Source organism: Xenopus laevis, chromosome 9_10S (assembly GCF_017654675.1).
Source record: "Xenopus laevis strain J_2021 chromosome 9_10S, Xenopus_laevis_v10.1, whole genome shotgun sequence".
In the NCBI taxonomy this organism is placed as follows: Eukaryota; Metazoa; Chordata; class Amphibia; order Anura; family Pipidae; genus Xenopus; species Xenopus laevis.
In genome coordinates this window covers 14,590,210-14,611,233 of record NC_054388.1, presented here as the reverse complement: position 1 = coordinate 14,611,233, position 21,024 = coordinate 14,590,210, and the positions used below count along the sequence as shown (strand labels likewise).

Here is a 21,024-nt window from a genome sequence, read left to right as displayed (position 1 = left end):
CTGTACCTAAGATATGATCTTTATTGGAGGCAAAACAATCCTATAAAATATTTATTTAATATTTTAAGCAGATGAAAGAGATGTAAGAGATAGAAATCCCAGTTACAGAAAAACCCCAGGTCCCCTTAGCATTCTGAATTTTAAAAATCTATAAAAAAAAACCCAGAAAACCAATGTTAAATAATTAAGGAAAAAAAATCCATTATTAACATAGTTGGTTGCCATTGACTGGGCCACACTAGTTGCACTAAAGCTGCATGTTATTAAACCTCCGGAGGGTTCGTCTAGATTAATTAATAAGGAATTTGGGAACGTTAAATCGATGGATTTGTCATTTTTCACTTACTATGGATGTTACCCTAAAAGTCTCATGCGGTCGCTCAATGCAAACAAAGTCTGAAGCGTCTGTTGCTTTTTCTGCACAAAAACTCTTCATTTCCAAGCATTTCATTAATGGAAGCGTCAGAAGTGATTTATTTTTAATGTGAGTGCAAATTGACAGAATAAGCTTTTCAATCAGACCCATTTTTCCTCCAAAATTTCGAGACAGAACATATGCAGAAGGGGGTGGAGGTAGAATATTCTAACACTGTTTTGTAAAAAAAAAAAAAAACGATCCGTGCAGTCTGCTCAGATTCAATTAAGGGTGGAATGAGGCAGAATGCGAGTGACAGCGATTTACTGCACGGCTGCCTGTTCTCCGCAACTTATGTCAATTCTGTTACTCCAAAGTAATGTTCTAATTAATCTTTATTAGTCGGTGAAGGAGCAGAAATCTTTCCCTTTTTCTTTTTTTTGTTGTTTTAGATATTGAATGATGATCCATAATGATTTTCTATGTACAGGTATGGGACCTGTTATTCAGAATGCTCGGGACCTGGGGTTTTCTGGATAACAGATCTTTCCTTAATTTGGATCTTCATATCTTAAGTCTATTAGAAAATCATGTAAATTATTTATTATTATAATGTATTGTATATTATATAATATATATATTATTATTATTATTATTATATAAATATTAAATAAAGCCAATAGGCTGGTTTTGCCTCCAATTAGTTAGTTGGGATCAAGTACAAGCTACTGTTTTATTATTACAGAGAAAAAGGATATCATTTTTGAAAAATTTGGATTATTTGGATAAAATGGAGTCTATGGGAGATGGCCATGCCGTTATTCATAACTTTCTAGATAACGGGTTTCCGTATACCGGATCCCATACTTGTATTTTGTTTTTATTAGGGATGTACCGAAACCAGGATTCAGTTCAGGATTCGGCCAGGATTCAGCCTTTTTCAGCAGGATTAGGCCGAATCCTTCTGTCTGGCCGAACCGAATCTGAATCCTAATTTGTATATTGAAATTAGGGGCGGAGAGGGAAATCGTGTGACTTTTTGTCACAAAACAAGGAAGTAAAAAATGTTTTCCCCTTCCCACCCCTAATTTGCATATGCAAATTAGGGTTCGGATTCGGTTCGGTATCCTTCGTGAATCCAAAATAGTGGATTAGATGCATCCCTAGTTTTTATCACCTGAATGAGCTGTAATGAGTTATTAGAAGCCAGGCCTGTGGTGGGGCCACACTTTCACCCAGGATGAAAGTGTTTGTTGCTTCCTGATAACAATATGCATGGACTAATAACAATTAAAATGTGTTTTTCATTTATATAATGTTTTAACCACTTTTGTACAGGTAAGGGAAACCCATTATCCAGAATGATCCAAATATGGGAAGGTGATCTCCACAGACTTATTTTATCCAAATAATCCAAATATTTAAAATGTATTTCCCTTTTCTCAGTAATAATAAAACAGTATCTTGTACTTGATCCCAACTAAGATATAATTAATCCTTATTGGAAGCAAAACCAGCCTATTGGGTTCATTTAATGTTTAAATAATTTTCTAGTAGATTTAAGGTATGAAGATTATGGAAAGATCTGTTATCCAGAGAACACCAAGTCCCGGGCATTCTGGATAACAGGTCCCATACCTGAACTTGCAAAGTTCTTGTCACAATCTTATATCCTGTTGCTAATGCTAAATACTTCTTAGCCATGTGACTCTAGCTGTTTTATCATGCTACAAATGGGCCTGTCTACTTTCTTACAATCATGTGATTCTACTTGATATATAATGTAATAATTTGGCCTGCTTACTTTCTTATAGTCATGCATACCTCCCAACATTTTGGAAATAAAAAGAGGGTCCTGATTGGTTTCCCTGTCTCCTGTTCTATTCTGCCTGCCCTGTGCTCCTTGTGTGTGCCATACTCTGCCTGCCCTATGCTCCCTGTGTGTGCCATACTCTGCCTGCCATATGCTCCCTGTGTGTGCCATACTCTGCTTGCCATATGCTCGCTGTGTGTGCCATACTCTGTCTGCCCTATGCTCCCTGTGTGTGCCATACTCTGCCTGCCATATGCTCCCTGTGTGTGCCATACTCTGCCTGCCCTATGCTCCCTGTGTGTGCCATACTCTGCCTGCCATATGCTCCCTGTGTGTGCCATACTCTGCTTGCCATATGCTCGCTGTGTGTGCCATACTCTGCCTGCCCAATGTTCCCTGTGTGTGCCATACTATGCTTGCCATATGCTCCCTGTGTGTGCCATACTCTGGATGCCCTACTCTTGTGGGACATGAGCCTGGTAGTCCTTGGGGTTTGTTGGAATTTGGAAATTGTTGTTAGGGGCCCCTAAGGTAATTAATCATGTGCTGGGGGAGGGGGTTCTGTGTTATCCACAGGGTTCGGAGGTGGCATGTTTATGGCATATTTAAGGGTATGAATAGAATTTTTCACATATAAGTGATGAGTGATATCCCTGCAGTGACAATAACCATTTGTTTGGTTTTTTTTGGTGTATTATCACCATTAATGTGGGCATTATCTTAAAAGTTCTTATGATAACATGGTTTTGGTTTAAATGGGTGTGGTTTAAAAGGGGGAGTGGTCAACACTGTCTTCCTATATCGGCCCTCCACCTTGTAGGTCAGATAAATTCCGGCCTCGGTACCACAGTAGTTGGACAGCACTTTTCTAGACCATGTATTTTGTAATTAATAGGCCTAACTACTTTCTAAGTTATGTGATTCTAGCTTATACTGCATATTATGCAATTAATGGACCTGTCAACTCTATTCCAGTCATGGAGTTCTAGTTCTTATATAGTATGGCCCATTAATAGCAAGATATATGAGCTACTATAATAGGACAGTAAGAAAGTAGATTGTCCCGTTAGTAACAAGAAGCTACAAATGGGTGTATCTACTCTCTTCCAGTGATGGCATTTTTGCTCCTACAGTATATCTTGTTAAGAATTGGCCTGTCTTCTCTCTTACAGTCACAACCAATACCGGTACAAAAGGTAAGAAAGGCCATGTGCAAAAAGAGCTTACAATCTAAAGGGACGGGAATAAGATAGAAGGTGTGGGAGTGAGCAAGATCAGCATTAAGTGGGTGAGAGATGTAGTACTGTCTTTGGTGTTGCATTTGGTAATTAAGCAGAGTGAGGGTAGGCTTCTCTGAATAAGTGTGTTTTAAGAGATCCTTTGAAGGCAGAAAGGTTGGGAGAAAGTCGGACAGTCCATGGGAGAAAATTCCAGAGGAGTGGTGCAACCTTTGCAAACTCTTGATGCGAGCATGTGAGGAGGTAATGAGAGAAGAGTTGAGTAGCAGGTCAGTAGAGGAGCATAGTAAGTGGTTGGGTGAGTATAAAGAGATGAGTTCAAGGATGTACAGTGGGCAGAGTTATGAAGTGCTTTGAATGTCAGGGTCATTAGTTTGAATTTTATTCTGAAAAGTGGAATCCAGTGTAGGGATTGGCAGAGGAGGAGCGGTTGCTGAGGTTTATGAGCCTCGCAGCAGTGTTCATTATGGACTGGAGAGGTGACAGTCTCTGGAGGGGAAGGCCAATTAAAAAGGAGTTGCAGTAGTCTAGATGTGATATGACGAGAGCGTGAATGAGGATCTTTGGTGATAAATGGTCGTACTTTGGATATGTTCCTTAGGTGGAAGTGACATGATTTAATAAGTGACTGTATAGGAGGAGTTAGGGACAGTGCAGAATCTAGGATAACCCAAGGAATCGGGCCTGAGGAGACAGGGTGATAGTGGAATTGTTAGCTATGATGGATACTTCTGGGATGTTACTGGTGTTAGTTGGAGGAAAGAGAACCATTTCTGTTTAGAGAGGTTTAATTTAAGGTAGCGTTGCGACATCCAAGTAGAGATAGCGGACAGGCAGGAGGAGACGTGACTTAGGAGTTCTGGGTTGAGATCAAGAGAGGAGAGACAGATCTGAGTATCATCAGCATAGAGGTGGTATTGCAAACCATACAAGTTGATTAGTTTGCTGAAGGCAGGACGTATAGAGGGAGAATAATAAGGGGCCCAGGATAGAGCCTTGAGGAACCCCAACAGAAAGAGGTTGGATAACAAGATATTTGAACTAGAATCACATGACTGTAAGAAAGTAGAAATGTCCATTATCAACAAGATACTAGTTATAAATGGGCCTGTCTACACTCTTCCAGTCGTGTGATTCTAGCACCCATATAACTACAGATTGCTGTTTTTTTTTGTGTATGTGATATTAAATTAGACGAGCAAGAGAAAAGTGATTTCTTAGCATGACCATATCTATTACCCTCTTCTATATTCCCAGGGTTGTAAATGAATCATTAGTGATTTAACTGAGGACTACAGGTCATGCCTATACAGACAGCTAGAATTCTGTGACTGGGAGGAAACATAACTGAATATATTGAATCTAATGAACAGAACATTTCACATTATTGTTTTAGGAGTAAATATTTTTTTTTTTTTTGGAGAATAACAGCTCTTTTTGTAACTGTATCTGGTTGCTAGGTTACTTTCACATTTGGCTCAGTCTCTTCAAATCTAAATACTGCCAATTTTTTCTTTTCTTTTTGAATAATAAAATCCTACCCACATCTTACTTGGAATGTTACTGACTTTTACTGAGTTGATTTATGGCTTTTTTTGGTATGTGAAAGTCAATATTGAACAATGTAAAACTTAAGATATGCAGATGAACTTGTCCATCAGGTTAAATCCCCCCCCCCAATCATCTCTTGGGAACTTTACAGTATTAGCTGGAACCTGATGTTGCACTGGGCAACTCCGCCAAAGGGTTATTCATACAGGGAATCTGCCAAAACGAAATCATATTTCTTCCTGGCAGAGGGCACATGAATGTTCTATACTAATGCTCCTTTGTGTTTTCAAAGACTTATGTTTAGTGATCGTAAGGCTTTAGTAAAGTAGACTTTCCATGACCTCCAACTGTTACTATTGTTTTGTTATCCCACAATAGTATTTCCTCATAGTCATTTCCCATTATTATACCCATTGGTAATGTAGGCACTGCTGTGCTATTATCCCATTGCTACTATAGGTGCTACTGTGCTATAATCCCACTACTACTATAGGTGCTGTTTTGCTATAATCCCACTGCTACTATAGGTGCTCCTGCGCCATTATTTTCAATGCTACTATAGGTGCTACTATGCTATTATCTCACTGCTACTATAGGTGCTACTGTGCTATTATCCCACTGCTACTATAGGTGCTACTGTGCTATTATCCCACTGCTATTATAGCTGCTACTGTGCTATTATCCCACTGCTACTATAGGTGCTACTGTGCTATTATCCCACTGCTACTATAGGTGCTACTGTGCTATTATCCCACTGCTACTATAGGTGCTACTGTGCTATTATCCCACTGCTACTATAGGTGCTCCTGTGCCATTATTCCCACTGCTACTATAGGTACTACTGTTGTATTATCTCACTGTTACTATAGGTGCTACTGTGCTATTATGCCACTGCTACTATAGGTTTCCCTTTGCAATTATTCTCACTGCAACTATATGTGCTACTGTGCTATTATCTCACTGTTATTGTAGGTGTTGCTGTTGCTACTATAGGTGATAGGTGCTGCTGTGCTATTATCTCCACTGCTTCTATAGGTTCTGCTGTGATATTATGCCTACTGATACTATAGTGATATTATAGGTGCTATTATGCGATGTGCAACTGCATGATCTGCTTCCTCTATAGTTACACCACTGATTTCTTTCTCTGGAAATGTCTGGCCTATGTTAGAAGCCATTTGAAACTGCTGGAGTGGCACACTGCAATGCCATGTCCATCAATAGAGTAGCAATATTAAGGCTCATATGAATAGGAAATTATCTTCATTGACAGTTACAGAAATATCTTTAATATATATTGACACATGTTTTTGTATTAATTATTCTGCTAAGAATTTTTTTGTATTTTAGGATTACTTTGCCTTTATGCTGCATTGTTACTTTTCAAGGTTTCGGGTTCCAACACCTGAAATGCTCCAAGGCACTGTAAACTTGGCGTTCCTGAAAGTTACTGAGATAGCTAGTAGAGGCAAATAAATCAAGTGTCGTGCTGGTAGGTGTAGCAAGAGTATGCACTGAGCGGTATGGAGGGTTAAATGAGGGTAACTTCCTTGAGTTGTGAAATAGTGAGACCTGCAATGACGTGATTATAGGTATAAATAATGTGGGAAAGCAGATGTAGTAGAAGGAAATGGAGATACAATGGAGACAGTGGGAAAAGATGGAGCCATTAGGAGAAGATGGAGACAGTGGGTAAGATGGAGACAGTAGGCAAAGTGGTTACAGTAACTTGGGTACAGATTTATCATAGTGTGAAATTGGAGTTCAATGTAATATTCTGCCACCCTCTCATCATTCATATGGACACAATTGAGACAGTAGGACAAGATGGAGACAGTAGGGCAAGATGGAGACAGTGGGCAAGATGGAGACAGTAGGGCAAGTTGGAGACAGTAAGGGAAGTTGGAGACAGTAGGACAAGATGGCGACAGTAGGACAAGATGGCGACAGTTGGACAAGATGGCGACAGTAGGACAAGATGGCGACAGTAGGACAAGTTGGAGACAGTAGGAGAAGATTGAGACAGTAGGACACGATGGCCACAGTAGGACAAGATGGAGACAGTAGGACAAGATTTAGACAGTATGGCAAGATGGAGACAGTAGGACAAGATGGCCACAGTAGGACAAGATAGAGACAGTAGGCAAAGTGGTGAGCTATTCCCTGGTAGTTTTTTTACTACTAATGTTAAGCACAACTATAGTTAGTGCTTTAGAACTTCAGTTATAAATTGATTGAGTCAGATTGGAGCCAGCCGTTTCCTTTTTTTTTTTGTATATTTAAAGTGGTAGTAGTAACTTGGGCGCAGATTTATCATAGTGTGAACATTCTGCTACCCTCTCATCATTCCTATGGTAGTTTTAGAGGCATATTTATCAATAGGCAGAATTTTACTGTTTACACTAACCCCAATACATTGATATACCTGCCCTTACATATCTTTATATCAATATTGCAAATTTGCTAACATTTTCTATGTTCCCCAGGAGTCTCATCAGTACCATCATTTGAAGAGAAGCCGCCAGAAACGAGCCTGGATTGTAGATGCTTTTGAGATACAGGAGGAGCTGCCTGGTCCCTACCCAAAACTTATCGGCACTGTACGTTCTGGTGAATTGCTCATTAACTTTGTCAGCCCTTGTCTCATTTAGTGTTGGGCATTTTCGTTCTCTACAATTGAGTAGTATTCTTTATTTCTAAACTGAATTTTACCCCTTTCTCTCCTTTAGTATTGAGATTCCCTCTAATTTCTATATTTCTGTCCAGTTTTGCCCCCGGGCTCTGTTCTCAGGCAAACACATTCATGGCAATACTACTGATTCTCTTATTGCCTGTAGTCTGAGATTTTATATTCAGTGATCATTAACAAAGCTGTATATTATGTATAGTACATGTAAGGTGCATTACAGATAGCATTCATGCAAACATATTGCATAAGGGGGTATACTGCCTCTTTAAAGTCCTTTAAAAAGCACTGACTTGTCCAGCTGAGCTAAACCTAGCCAATCAAAGTTGAGGATAGTAGATACCTATGCAAAATTATTCAGCAGAAGAAAAGAAACATGAAAGCTCCTACCCATGGGTAGTAATGTTTGTACTTTCTGGTTCAGATGTTGTTCTGGTTATTTCATGAGCTTCTTTTTATGACTGGCCTTAGGCATGCACTGTCACATATGAGTTACTGAGCTCGGCAACAGAATTCAGTTCTGACATTGACTGCAGATATACCCCCATCTTTCCTCCAACCTCTGTCACTGTGTAACCCCCATATCATATATGCACATAATGTAACTGTATAATATATAGGCACAGATATACCCCCATCTTTCCTCCAACCACTGTCACAGTGTAACCCCCATATCATATATGCACATAATGTAACTGTATAATATATAGGCACAGATATACCCCCATCTTTCCTCCAACCACTGTCACAGTGTAACCCCCATATCATATATGCACATAATGTAACTGTATAATATATAGGCACAGATATACCCCCATCTTTCCTCCAACCACTGTCACAGTGTAACCCCCATATCATATATGCACATAATGTAACTGTATAATATATAGGCACAGATATACCCCCCATCTTTCCTCCAACCTCTGTCACTGTGTAACCCCCATATCATATATGCACATAATGTAACTGTATAATATATAGGCACATATATACCCCCATCTTTCCTCCAACCACTGTCACAGTGTAACCCCCATATCATATATGCACATAATGTAACTGTATAATATATAGGCACAGATATACCCCCATCTTTCCTCCCACCACTGTCACAGTGTAACCCCCATATCATATATGCACATAATGTAACTGTATAATATATAGGCACAGATATACCACCATCTTTCCCCTAACCACTGTCACAGTGTAACCCCCATATCATATATGCACATAATGTAACTGTATAATATATAGTCACAGATATACCCCCATCTTTCCTCCAACCGCTGTCACAGTGTAACCCCCATATCATATATGCACATAATGTAACTGTATAATATATAGGCACAGATATACCCCCATCTTTCCTCCAACCACTGTCACAGTGTAACCCCCATATCATATATGCACATAATGTAACTGTATAATATATAGTCACAGATATACCCCCATCTTTCCTCCAACCGCTGTCACAGTGTAACCCCCATATCATATATGCACATAATGTAACTGTATAATATATAGGCACAGATATACCCCCATCTTTCCCCCAACCACTGTCACAGTGTAACCCCCATATCATATATGCACATAATGTAACTGTATAATATATAGGCACAGAATATACCCCCATCTTTCCTCCAACCGCTGTCACAGTGTAACCCCCATATCATATATGCACATAATGTAACTGTATAATATATAGGCACAGATATACCCCCATCTTTCCTCCAACCGCTGTCACAGTGTAACCCCCATATCATATATGCACATAATGTAACTGTATAATATATAGGCACAGATATACCCCCATCTTTCCCCCAACCACTGTCACAGTGTAACCCCCATATCATATATGCACATAATATAACTGTATAATATATAGGCACAGATATAACCCATCTTTCCTCCAACCACTGTCACAGTGTAACCCCCATATCATATATGCACATAATGTAACTGTATAATATATAGGCACAGATATACCCCATCTTTCCCCAACCACTGTCACAGTGTAACCCCCATATCATATATGCACATAATGTAACTGTATAATATATAGGCACAGATTTACCCCCATCTTTCCTCCAACCACTGTCACAGTGTAACCCCCATATCATATATGCACATAATGTAACTGTATAATATATAGGCACAGATATACCCCCATCTTTCCCCAACCACTGTCACAGTGTAACCCCCATATCATATATGCACATAATGTAACTGTATAATATATAGTCACAGATATACCCCCATCTTTCCTCCAACCGCTGTCACAGTGTAACCCCCATATCATATATGCACATAATGTAACTGTATAATATATAGGCACAGATATACCCCCATCTTTCCCCAACCACTGTCACAGTGTAACCCCATATCATATATGTACATAATGTAACTGTATAATATATAGGCACAGATATACCCCATCTTTCCCCAACCACTGTCACAGTGTAACCCCCATATCATATATGCACATAATGTAACTGTATAATATATAGGCACAGTTATACCCCATCTTTCCTCCAACCGCTGTCACAGTGTAACCCCCATATCATATATGCACATAATGTAACTGTATAATATATAGGCACAGATATACCCCCATCTTTCCTCCAACCACTGTCACAGTGTAACCCCATATCATATATGCACATAATGTAACTGTATAATATATAGGCACAGATATACCCCATCTTTCCTCCAACCACTGTCACAGTGTAACCCCCATATCATATATGCACATAATGTAACTGTATAATATATAGGCACAGATATACCCCATCTTTCCCCAACCACTGTCACAGTGTAACCCCCATATCATATATGCACATAATGTAACTGTATAATATATAGGCACAGATATACCCCATCTTTCCTCCAACCACTGTCACAGTGTAACCCCCATATCATATATGCACATAATGTAACTGTTTAATATATAGGCACAGATATACCCCCATCTTTCCCCAACCACTGTCGCAGTGTAACCCCCATATCATATATGCACATAATGTAACTGTTTAATATATAGGCACAGATATACCCCCCCAATCAAAACTACTGTCAAAAGTGTAACCCCCATAATAGTGTATCTAGCTGTAAAACTTCTCTCTCCGGCAGGTGAACTTGGAAGATGGAGTCCAGCTCCGCTATAAACTCCAGGGAAAAGGAATCAATGAAGAACCCAAGGGGCTTTTCCATATTAATGAGGATAATGGAAATATTTACGTGCATGATAAAATAGATTATGAGGCAACACCCATATTCAACGTGAGTAACCCCCAACAATTGGGAATCTACAGCCCTGACCATCCATGTAGTGCAGTGGTTAGAGGGATGGAAGACTTTAGGGTAGATTGTCACGTTTGGGGTTCGCTGCAGAGAAAAGACACTAGGGGGAGATCTATTCTTCCATTAAATGGATCATCGGACTAGAGGCCACCCGTTTAGATTGGAGGAAAAGAACTTTCATCTGAAGTAGAGTAGGATGTTCTTCACAGCAAGGGCAGGGAGGTTGGATAATGCTTTGCCGGATGATGTTGTGATTCTGTTAATGCTTTTAAGAGGGGCTTGGACAAGCATAATATCCTAGGCTTTAGTGATGTTAAAAACTACAATTATTATTGGTATATATAGTTTCAGTAGGTGTGTATAAGTATATGCACTGGGTTTCATTTGGAGGGGTTGAACTTGGTTGACTCTGGTCTTTTTTTAACCCAACTTAACTATGTAACTATACGTGGTTTGGATAAATGGTATGGCACACTCTGGTCTTTATTTTCGGCTGAGTCGGCTCCATTGAATCCGATAAACTAGGGGGGTTATTGATAGAAATAAATGAAATGTAAACATATTGGACTTTACTGGACCATTAAATTGCCTTGTGTAATAGTGTTGTCCAATGCCCTAAGGTTTTAGGCAAGGATATTTTACACCATTGCTGGTTTATTATGGAGGCAACTTCAGGCCCCTGTGCAAAAATGGGCCAGTTTGTCCCTAGATTCAGTGAAGGTTATTTAATTATTGTATGATTATCCTAGCCTAATCAGTGTCCCTTTACATGTAAGCCATGAGCTTCTTACCTCCTTCCATTGGCCTCTGTGGGGTTCTAATCACATTATATTAGAGTAGGGGGCCTGGATTGGCAAGAGGGCATGACATTATGTCACTAGGGTGTGTCTACAGATGTTCAGACATCTGCTTCTCCGACATCTCATTCCCAATCGGAGGGGAATAATACAAAGTTGCTATACAAGCCCCTAATCTTATGCAAAGTCTCCCAGTAGATACTGGAACCTTATTGGGGGGAGGGGTGTTATCATTCAATCACAAGAACATTAGCCAGGCACTTCCATCTCAGCAAACCCATTATGTACAGATATTGTTAGGGCTCAGCCACAAGAGCATTAGATTGTGCAATGATGTTTGGGTCAAGCCTGGCTCACAGTCAGAATTCCAGTTCATCCTATAGTTTGGTTGAGGTCAGTTTCTTCCACTCCCATCTGAGCAAACCTGTTCTATACAGACCTCCATTTGCTGCTCCCTACTCTTCTGGGAAGTTTCCAAATAGATGTTGGAACATTTTTGCTGGGAGTTGCTTCTATTCCTATACAAGAGCATTATGATGTTGGGGACCAGACTTGGCTCAAAGTTGGAGTTCAAGTTAATCGCAAAGGAGTTTTGTCAAGTTGAGGTCAGGTTCTTCTGCACCCATCTGAGCAAAACCATTCTGTACAGACCTCCCTTTGCTGCTGTAACTGTGCCTACTCTTGCCACTAGATGTGGGTACATTGTTGCTGGGAGTTGCTTCTATTCAGCCACAAGAACATTAGTGAGGTTGGATCCTGATGTTGGGTGATTAGACTTGGCTCGACACTGGCCTTAGGCAGAGCTGTTTTCTCTCTAAAGGTGGCCATACACGGGCCGATAAAAGCTGACGAAAGACCGTGTCGGCAGCTTATTGGCCCGTGTATGGGGCCCCCCGACGGGCTTCACCGATCGAGATCTGGCCGAAAGTCGGCCAGATCTCGATCGGATGGGACAGAAAATCCTGTCGGATCGCGGCCGCATCTATTCGTTGATGCGATCCGACCGCCCATTTGGGCATCGTTAGGATCCGATCGTTGGGCCCTAGGGCCCACGATCGGATCAGCCCGATATTGCCCACCTCAAGGTGGGCATATCGGAGGGAGATCCGCTCATTTGGCGACATCGCCAAACGAGCGGATCTCTCCATGTATGGGCACTTTAAGGCATTTCTGCATCTCTAGCGCATTAGGACATACAGTGTATCATTAATTTTCCCAAATCTCCAGGCAGGAGAACATTAAGGAGATTATTAAATGAAACACAGTTGAAACTCTGAGCTCTGCAGAATGTCCAGATGGAGAGAAGCTGCCGTGAGTGAGAATGTGGAAACATGAAACCGTTTCATGCATAAGCAATTTGAGCCACAAAGAAACCCCCTCCAGTGATCTGTCAGGGAGAGGGGGTTGTCAAACTATCATTCTCACAATGTTCTAGGTCCAGTACAACGTTCTCTCTGTAAGATGCTCTGCTGCTTTTATATCACCTCTTTCCGCAATCTAATTAAATCCAATCACCCTTCCCCTCAGATAATTATGAAGAACCCACCATCTGCCATTTTGTCTTTTGCTTCCCAGATGCTACATCCTAAATTCTGTTTTTTCCAACTTCCAAAATCTCCTTGTCTTTGAAGCTGCTCTGAACATGATTCAGAACTTTGTTTGTCTTGCAGTGGGAATTCCATGCGATCAACAGAACATCCAACAAATTGGGTACAAAACTCGGAATCCAACTCAAGGTTATAGACATTAATGACAATGCCCCAGAGTTCAGCTCCAGCTCTTATGAAGTTCCAGTTAATGAAAGCTGCATGCAAGGTAGAGAAAACTGTGGAGTGTCTGCACACCATCTGCTTAGTGTACAACGGGGTCAGCATGTGTGCCCCTCTCCGCTATCTGCTATTGTACAGTGAGGAGGTGCCACACTGATCCACATGTTTCTTTCTTAGGCATAATTGCTATACAGTGTGATGATAAAATCCATGCTTCTCTGCCACATTATAAATCATTGCAAATGAATGATTCACCACCTTATTTTATCCTTCACTTTCTATAGAAAACTAGTTAAAAAAGTGTATTCCCTTAAATTAGAACAGGAACTAACTTCTGCTTGAAGGGAAATTTCAACCTTTATGACTACATACAGAAGTAGTAATCTCAAATGGGCTGCCCAATGGCTTATAGAAGGTGCTGGGACATACAGACTGAACACAACTAATGTAAAGTTTCCCTATCTCCTTCTTGACCTGCTGTCACTGTCTTCCCCTTCTGTTTTTATTCCCTCCTAGTCCTACTGCCACCATTTTGCCTTACTGGGTTTATCTTGCCATATTGTCTTTATCTTGCCCTGTTGTCTTTATCTTGCCTTACTGTTTCCTTCTTGCATCACTGCCATCTTGCTTTTCTGGGTATATCTTGCCTTATTGTCTCCATTTTCATCTTCACCTTCCTTTATATTCTCCAGAGTATATTACTGTCTCCATCTTGTCCTACTGTCTCCATTTTGCCCTACTGTCTCCAGTTTATCCTACTGTCTCTGATTTGTCCTAATGTCTCCAGATTATCCACCTGTTTTCGTCTTGCCCTACTGTCTCCATCTTATTCTAATTACTCCATCTTGCCCTGCTGTCTCCATCTTATCCTACTGATTCACTGTTGCCCTACTTGCTCCATCTTATCCTGCAGTTTTTATCTTGTCTTACTGTCTCCATCTTATCTTTCTGTAATATCTTCAGCTTATCCTACTGTCTCTTGCTCTATTCTACCATCTCTATCTTGCCCTACAGTGTCCAACTTTCTCTATTCTATTGTCTCTATCTTGCCCCACTATTTCCATCTTGCTCTAGTCTGTCTCCATCTTATCTTCTGTCTACATTTTACCCTAATGTCATGATCTTGCCCTAAGATCTCCAGTTTATCCTACTGTCTCTTGCTCTGTTCTACCATCTCTATCTTGCCCTACAGTGTCCATCTTTATCCATTCTATTGTCTCTATCTTGCCCCACTGTTTCCATCTTGCTCTAGTCTACTGTTTCCATCTTGCCCCTAATGTCTACAAAAGAGGAACAGATACCTATTAGTGAACATTTCATACAGGGTTACACAAATGTGTTGTTATTAAATGGACATGTGAGCTTATACCTTTTCAATGCCAAAGTGGGTAAAGTAACTCTGCTTTGCATTATGGTACATTATGGTATTTGCCTTCCTGCTTTGTGTTTTGATTCTGGGTTGAGCCAAGCTCTGTGTTTCTTTTGTATGCCCCAGGTTTTATACAAATAGTCTGTTGCACATTCCAGGGTTTACAGTCTTCACTCTCCTTGCTTATGATAAGGATGATCATTTCAGTCCCAACTCCTTGGTGCATTACACCATCTTGTCTCAGGTACCCACTGACCCTGATGTTGAATTCACTGTACATAAAGAAAAAGGCTTCATATCATTCAAGGGCTGCCTCGATTATGTGGTAAGATTCAATGACTTAATGTATGGTGCAGTACAGTGCCAAAGGGACTGGCTATTTTATTTGCTGAACTGTGGTCTATCTATCTATCTATCTATCTATCTATCTATCCATCTCTCTATCTATCCATCTCTCTATCATTACTGCCTGTCTATCTATCTATATTTATCTGTCTGTCCTGTCTCTCTCTCTCTCTCTCTCTCTCTCTCTCTCTCTCTCTCTCTCTCTCTCTCTCTCTATCCATCTCTCTATCTCTCTATCTATCTATCCATCTCTCTATCTATCTATCTATCTATCTATCTATCTATCTATCTATCTATCTATCTATCTATCTATCTATCTATCTATCTATCTATCTATCTATCTATCCATCTCTCTATCGTTACTGCCTGTCTATCTATCTATATTTATCTGTCTGTCCTGTCTGTCTATCTATCTATCTATCTATCTATCTATCTATCTATCTATCTATCTATCTATCTATCTATGTATCTATCATCTATCATCTATCTATATATCTATCTATCTTTGGTTTTTAATCTTTTTAATTTAATTGGCAGAGAAATAAGCATTACAAGTTGAAATTTGAAGCGAAGGACAATGGTGTTGCAATCCAACAACGGAGCCAGTGTGAAGTGATAATAAATATAATAGACCGGAACAATAACCCTCCCTTTTGGGAGTCTGAATCGGTAGGTGTGCCCTAGATATCTAGACATACAGAATTTATATTGTGATTAGTCAACTCGTACAACATGTGGAATTAAGGGAGGTCTCATCTTGCAACATGGTGGGAATCAGGGAAACAAATATAAAGATAGAAAAACAAAGATTATCCAACCAAATACATTTCTGTATAAGTCTGATCTGACACTAAGTGGAAAAGGATGGGCAAGTAACTTTAATTCATAAAAAGAAATCATCAGCGATCGGTCTAACTCACGCTGTGGCATTGACCAGCTGCTGTAGACACCATGGTCCCAGTGCTCGGTCTAACCCACATTCTGGAGCTGACCAGCTGCCGAAAACTATAAAAAGCCAATATTTGTACTCAAAGAAAAAGAGAAAATTTGCCAGCGATGAGTTTGCCTTTAAAAAATGGTGTTAGTACCACACTTTGGCCAAACTATGTAAGCTCACGAGCCACGTCAAGGCCCCTCATTGTACCCGAGTCCTACACTGTTTGTGAGCATTATAAATTTGTAGTGCATTTAAAATAAAGTCCCCCAGCAAGCAGTGTGACTGAGTAGTAAGACCATTGTGCACTTACCCTTAGCTCAGGTGAAAGCTCTTTGCTATTTCACTATAGCCCCTGAGTTAAGGGTAAGTGCACAATGGTCTTACTACTCAGTCACACTGGTTGCTGGGGGACTTGATAAATGCACTACAAACCTATAATGCTCACAAACAGTGCAGGACTCACGTACAATGAGGGGGACTTGACCTGGCACATGAGCTTACATATTTTGGCCAAAGGGTGGTACTAAAACCTAATTTTTTTGTAATTATTTTTTAAAGGCAAACCGAGCACTGGCAAATTTTCTCTTTAACTTTAATACATGCTTTTCTAACGCTTTCATCTTATTTTTAGGGACAAACTGAGATTTCAGAGCGAGAGGAAAACATAACAGTCATACGACTGGCTGTAACAGACAAAGACACTCCCCATACTCCAGCATGGACTGCAGTATACTCAATAATTGAAGGCAATGAAGACGGAAACTTCAAAATAGAAACAGACCCTGTAACCAATGAAGGGATTCTTACTGTTATAAAGGTAATGGCAATTTACTGAAAGACCAAAGGGTCTCTAATTATCTACAGGTCAAGAGCATCTTGAGGTCTTGTCCATCCCTGCCTCATAGTTACTTGTACTTTCACCCTAGGCCTTAGACTATGAGAAGACCTCACAGAACAACCTTTCTATTACCGTGGCCAACCTGGAGCCCTTGTTTAGCTGTAAAGTTGTGGAGAGGACCCTAGCTGGGCTGTGGGTTGTGGACGCTGCCAAAAATATCAAAACAAGGACTTTGACGCCAATGAAAGGAGTGTCCGTGAAGGTGAAGGACACAAATGATCCTCCCCAGTTTATCAGCGAAAAAATTGCATATAATATAGTGGAACATTCTTTGAAACCAGGAAGTCCGGTTGGGACAATACAAGCCAAGGATTTGGATATTGTTTCTCCAAATAAAATCAAGTTAGTTTCCTTAACTATCATGACTTACTGCACTTATCTGATAACTACTGTTAATTGCTTGCTATGGGTTACTGGACCAGGTCCCATCATATTAATTTCTGCTATCACTGGCTACACAGTTAAATATGTCCAATTGTAAGTGGATACCTAGGGGTTATTCTAATGGCATGGTATATTCTTTGGCTGGAAACCACTGTACCTTCTCTAAGGAAATGGGGGCGATATATTTTACAGTTGGTCTTCTACTATATTATATTATCCTATAAAAAAATAATTTCTGACAGATACATCTCTAATCTAGTTCATTTTTCCTACCAACTTCTGTCTTGCAGATATGTTATCTTGAATGACCCCGCTAACTGGGTAGATGTGAATGAGGATACAGGGGTCATAACCTGCACCCAAGATATGGATAGGGAATCTGAATTTGTTTACAACAGCAAATACAATGTGACCATTCTAGCTGTGGATGATGGTTGGTACCTGCCCCCGAAGAACTGGGGTTATATTCTATTTTTTTGTTGTACAGGACTTATTATTGTATTTATTCTATGATCTCCCTCCAACTGAGTTACTCAATACTCTTACCATGCTGCTGATCATCTGGTTATTCCGAATATTTTGTTGTATTCTTAGGCGTCCCATCAATGACCGGCACTGCAACCTTCATTATCAATCTCAAGGATATAAATGATAACACTCCCACATTGGAAAGTCCTTATATGACACTATGTGAAAGCGAGGAGGAGGTGCTTATGTCAACGCCTATTATTGACAGAGATCTGGATCCTTATTCTGGACCTTTCTATATTGAGGCACTGGACAAGGCAACAGAGAAGAAACATTTGAAACTGTTGGAAAATAATGGTAAGGAGGCCACCAGAGAGGCAGGAAGATACAGGGTATCATTCTATACCTTGGCTTTTATGCGTCCACCCAACAAACAAGAAATTCCCAGCAGTCCATGATAAGTTTTGACCAACCCCAGTTATAGCAAGCTGCCACCCTGCATTCTATAAACCCTGCCCACAGGCCTTTAAGACCAGGCCCTTTCCTTTTTTAAAATTTGTCACTGTACAAAATGAAACAATTATACCATCTCCTATTTTAACGTGTCTCCATGTCCATTACAGGTAACATCCTCAAAGTCCTGAAACTAAAGGATGCCCCTAGAGGAAATCACACTCTTCACCTGGAAATTTATGACCGGCAAGGGGAGATTTCCCACCAGAACCTTACAGTCTTTGTGTGCGAATGCCTAGAGGGTGGTGTTTGTTTAGAAAAAATGAATGGTCCACCTGGTCTGGGTGGAGGTGCCATTGCACTTCTACTTTTAGTCCCAGTTTTGTTTCTAGGTAAGTGATGATAGTGCCTTCTCTTCCACTCTTAAAAGTGGAAGTTTACCTTTGAATATGTTCAATTATTAACAGATGGAGTCAGGCCACTGTAGAAAACACTGTCCCCCTTTGTTTATTCTGTTTATGAATTGGAGATTTACAGCAAAGGGTCTATCAACTTTTACTGATTATAGCTTGATCTATAAGTGATTATTTGCCCTTTCTTGTTTCCCCTGATAAAGGACTGAGCCTCCTGCTGTGCAAGATTCAGAGAGCTAAAGTGATGGTCCCTGTGGAACAAGAACCTTTACATTCATTTATTGCCTACAACGAAGAAAGTGGCAACAGGGATTGTCAGGTAGAAATTGTTCCGCACCACACCTGTCTCTCTGACCATTATCTACACAACGATCATAAGAAAGAATTCATATTCATGGTGCTGTCCTTGAAGGAGAGACACAAAAGGGGGAATTCTCATTTCAATTTATAGACCCAAACACTCATGAGTTCCATTTTAAAAGTTCCTATAGTTCAGTTGCTTCTTGTGGAACCGTTACTGGAGGATACTGCTGGATACTACCCAAAGTTTTCACATTTCTACTATCCTATTGGATACTGATGCAACAACTTTATGGTTACCCCATTCAGTTTTCCTTATTAAAAACTTGACCCTAAGGTTAGTTTAATTGTTTTATTTGAGACTGACCCAAAAAGCAACTAAAAGTGACCCATTTACATTGTTCTACTGAAACCAGACCTAGAAATTCCAGTTCCATTGTTCTACTAGAAATTGGCCTAACAGTTACTCCATTCGATTGTTCTGCTAAAAACTCACCCAACAGTTCATTGCTCTTCTGAAAACATACCTAGTTCCATTATTGTACTGGAAACTCATTGTACCCAGTTCTATGGTTGTCTTGGCTACTCATGCAATGGTTACCCAGTTCCATTACTGGAATAACTACTTAGCCAGTTTCATTGTTCTGATGAAAACTTAACCAACTATTGACCTAATTTAATTGTTGAAATTATACCTAAAGATAACCAGTTACATTACTGTAGTGGCTACTCTCCTTTCAGTTAGCCAGTTCCATTGTTCTACTGAAAATGCACCCAACCATTAACCAGTTTCATTGCTGTACTGCCTACTTACCCAGTGGTTACTCAGATCCACTTTTGTACTAAAAACTTGCCCAAAACGTAGCTGAGTTCCATTGTCCTATTAAAAACTGACCCAGTGGTTACCATTTCTATTGTCCTGTTTGGAACCAAGGGGCCCATTCACTTAGCTCGAGTGAAGGAATAGAAGAAAAAAAACTTCGAATTTCGAATGATTTTTTGGCTACTTCGACCATCGAATTGGCTACTTCTACCTTCGACTACGACTTCGAATCGAACGATTCAAACTAGAAATCGTTTAAATATTCGACCATTCGATAATCGAAGTACTGTCTCTTTAAAAAAACTTCGACCCCCTACTTCACCACCTAAAACCTACCGAGGTGCAATGTTAGCCTATGGAGAAGGTCCCCATAGGCTTCCTAGCAATTTTGTGGTCGTAGAAAAATTGTTCGATCGATGGATTAAAATCCTTCGAATCATTCGATTTGAAGGATTTAATCGTTCGATCGAACGATTTTTCGTTCGATCAAACTAATTGCGGTAAATCCTTCAACTTCGATATTTGAAGTCGAAGGATTTACATCCGGCAGTCGAATATCGAGGGTTAATTAACCCTCGATATTCGACCCTATGTAAATCTGCCCCCAAGTGTCACTGTTCCTGGTTTAATTATTCTACTGAAAACTAACCAGTTTCTTTTTCTTTTTAATTCAACCAGTTGTGATTATGTTACTTAGGGATATCTGTATGAGTAAACAGGAATATTGTGAGTGTGGATAGCATGTCACTGAACTCTTCCCAGCATATACATCATTGTTTTTTTTAAATCTTATTTTAGGCTACACCTGTTGTAATGGAAAATTCATCCGCTCATTTTGGTCAAGGAGTTAAGGTACAATAAACTATACCCTCATACTGTACTGTATGTGTATAAACAATATGGCACTGCCCCCTCATATGTATTAATACAAATATACAGAGGAGGAATGTTCTGGGCACACAATACATTTGTTCTTCATACTGTAAGGTCCATTTAAAAGAAAATTAATATAAGATAATGGCATAATACAGAATATTGTAATAATGCCTTTGTACAGGACCAGGCTAATTGTAGTTCCAGTTAGAACTTTATTGGACGCACAGTGTATCTCATTCTTCTCACTAATCT

General features: G+C 39.9%; 1 protein-coding gene across 4 annotated transcripts in view; it reads left to right on the top strand.

Moving 5' to 3' along the window:
* LOC108702629 (cadherin-like protein 26) overlaps window positions 1–21,024 on the top strand; it is a 50,338-nt gene that overhangs the window by 24,945 nt on the left and 4,369 nt on the right. For all 4 annotated transcript variants that reach the window (XM_018238224.2, XM_041579182.1, XM_041579181.1 and 1 more), the window contains 12 exons: window positions 7,444–7,557; window positions 10,770–10,919; window positions 13,408–13,552; window positions 15,034–15,200; window positions 15,758–15,889; window positions 16,789–16,974; window positions 17,084–17,397; window positions 17,730–17,872; window positions 18,034–18,264; window positions 18,531–18,752; window positions 18,977–19,092; window positions 20,695–20,748. In XM_018238224.2, the coding sequence (XP_018093713.1) occupies window positions 7,444–7,557; window positions 10,770–10,919; window positions 13,408–13,552; window positions 15,034–15,200; window positions 15,758–15,889; window positions 16,789–16,974; window positions 17,084–17,397; window positions 17,730–17,872; window positions 18,034–18,264; window positions 18,531–18,752; window positions 18,977–19,092; window positions 20,695–20,748 (1,974 nt within the window). The remainder of the gene's footprint in view (window positions 1–7,443; window positions 7,558–10,769; window positions 10,920–13,407; window positions 13,553–15,033; window positions 15,201–15,757; window positions 15,890–16,788; window positions 16,975–17,083; window positions 17,398–17,729; window positions 17,873–18,033; window positions 18,265–18,530; window positions 18,753–18,976; window positions 19,093–20,694; window positions 20,749–21,024) is intronic.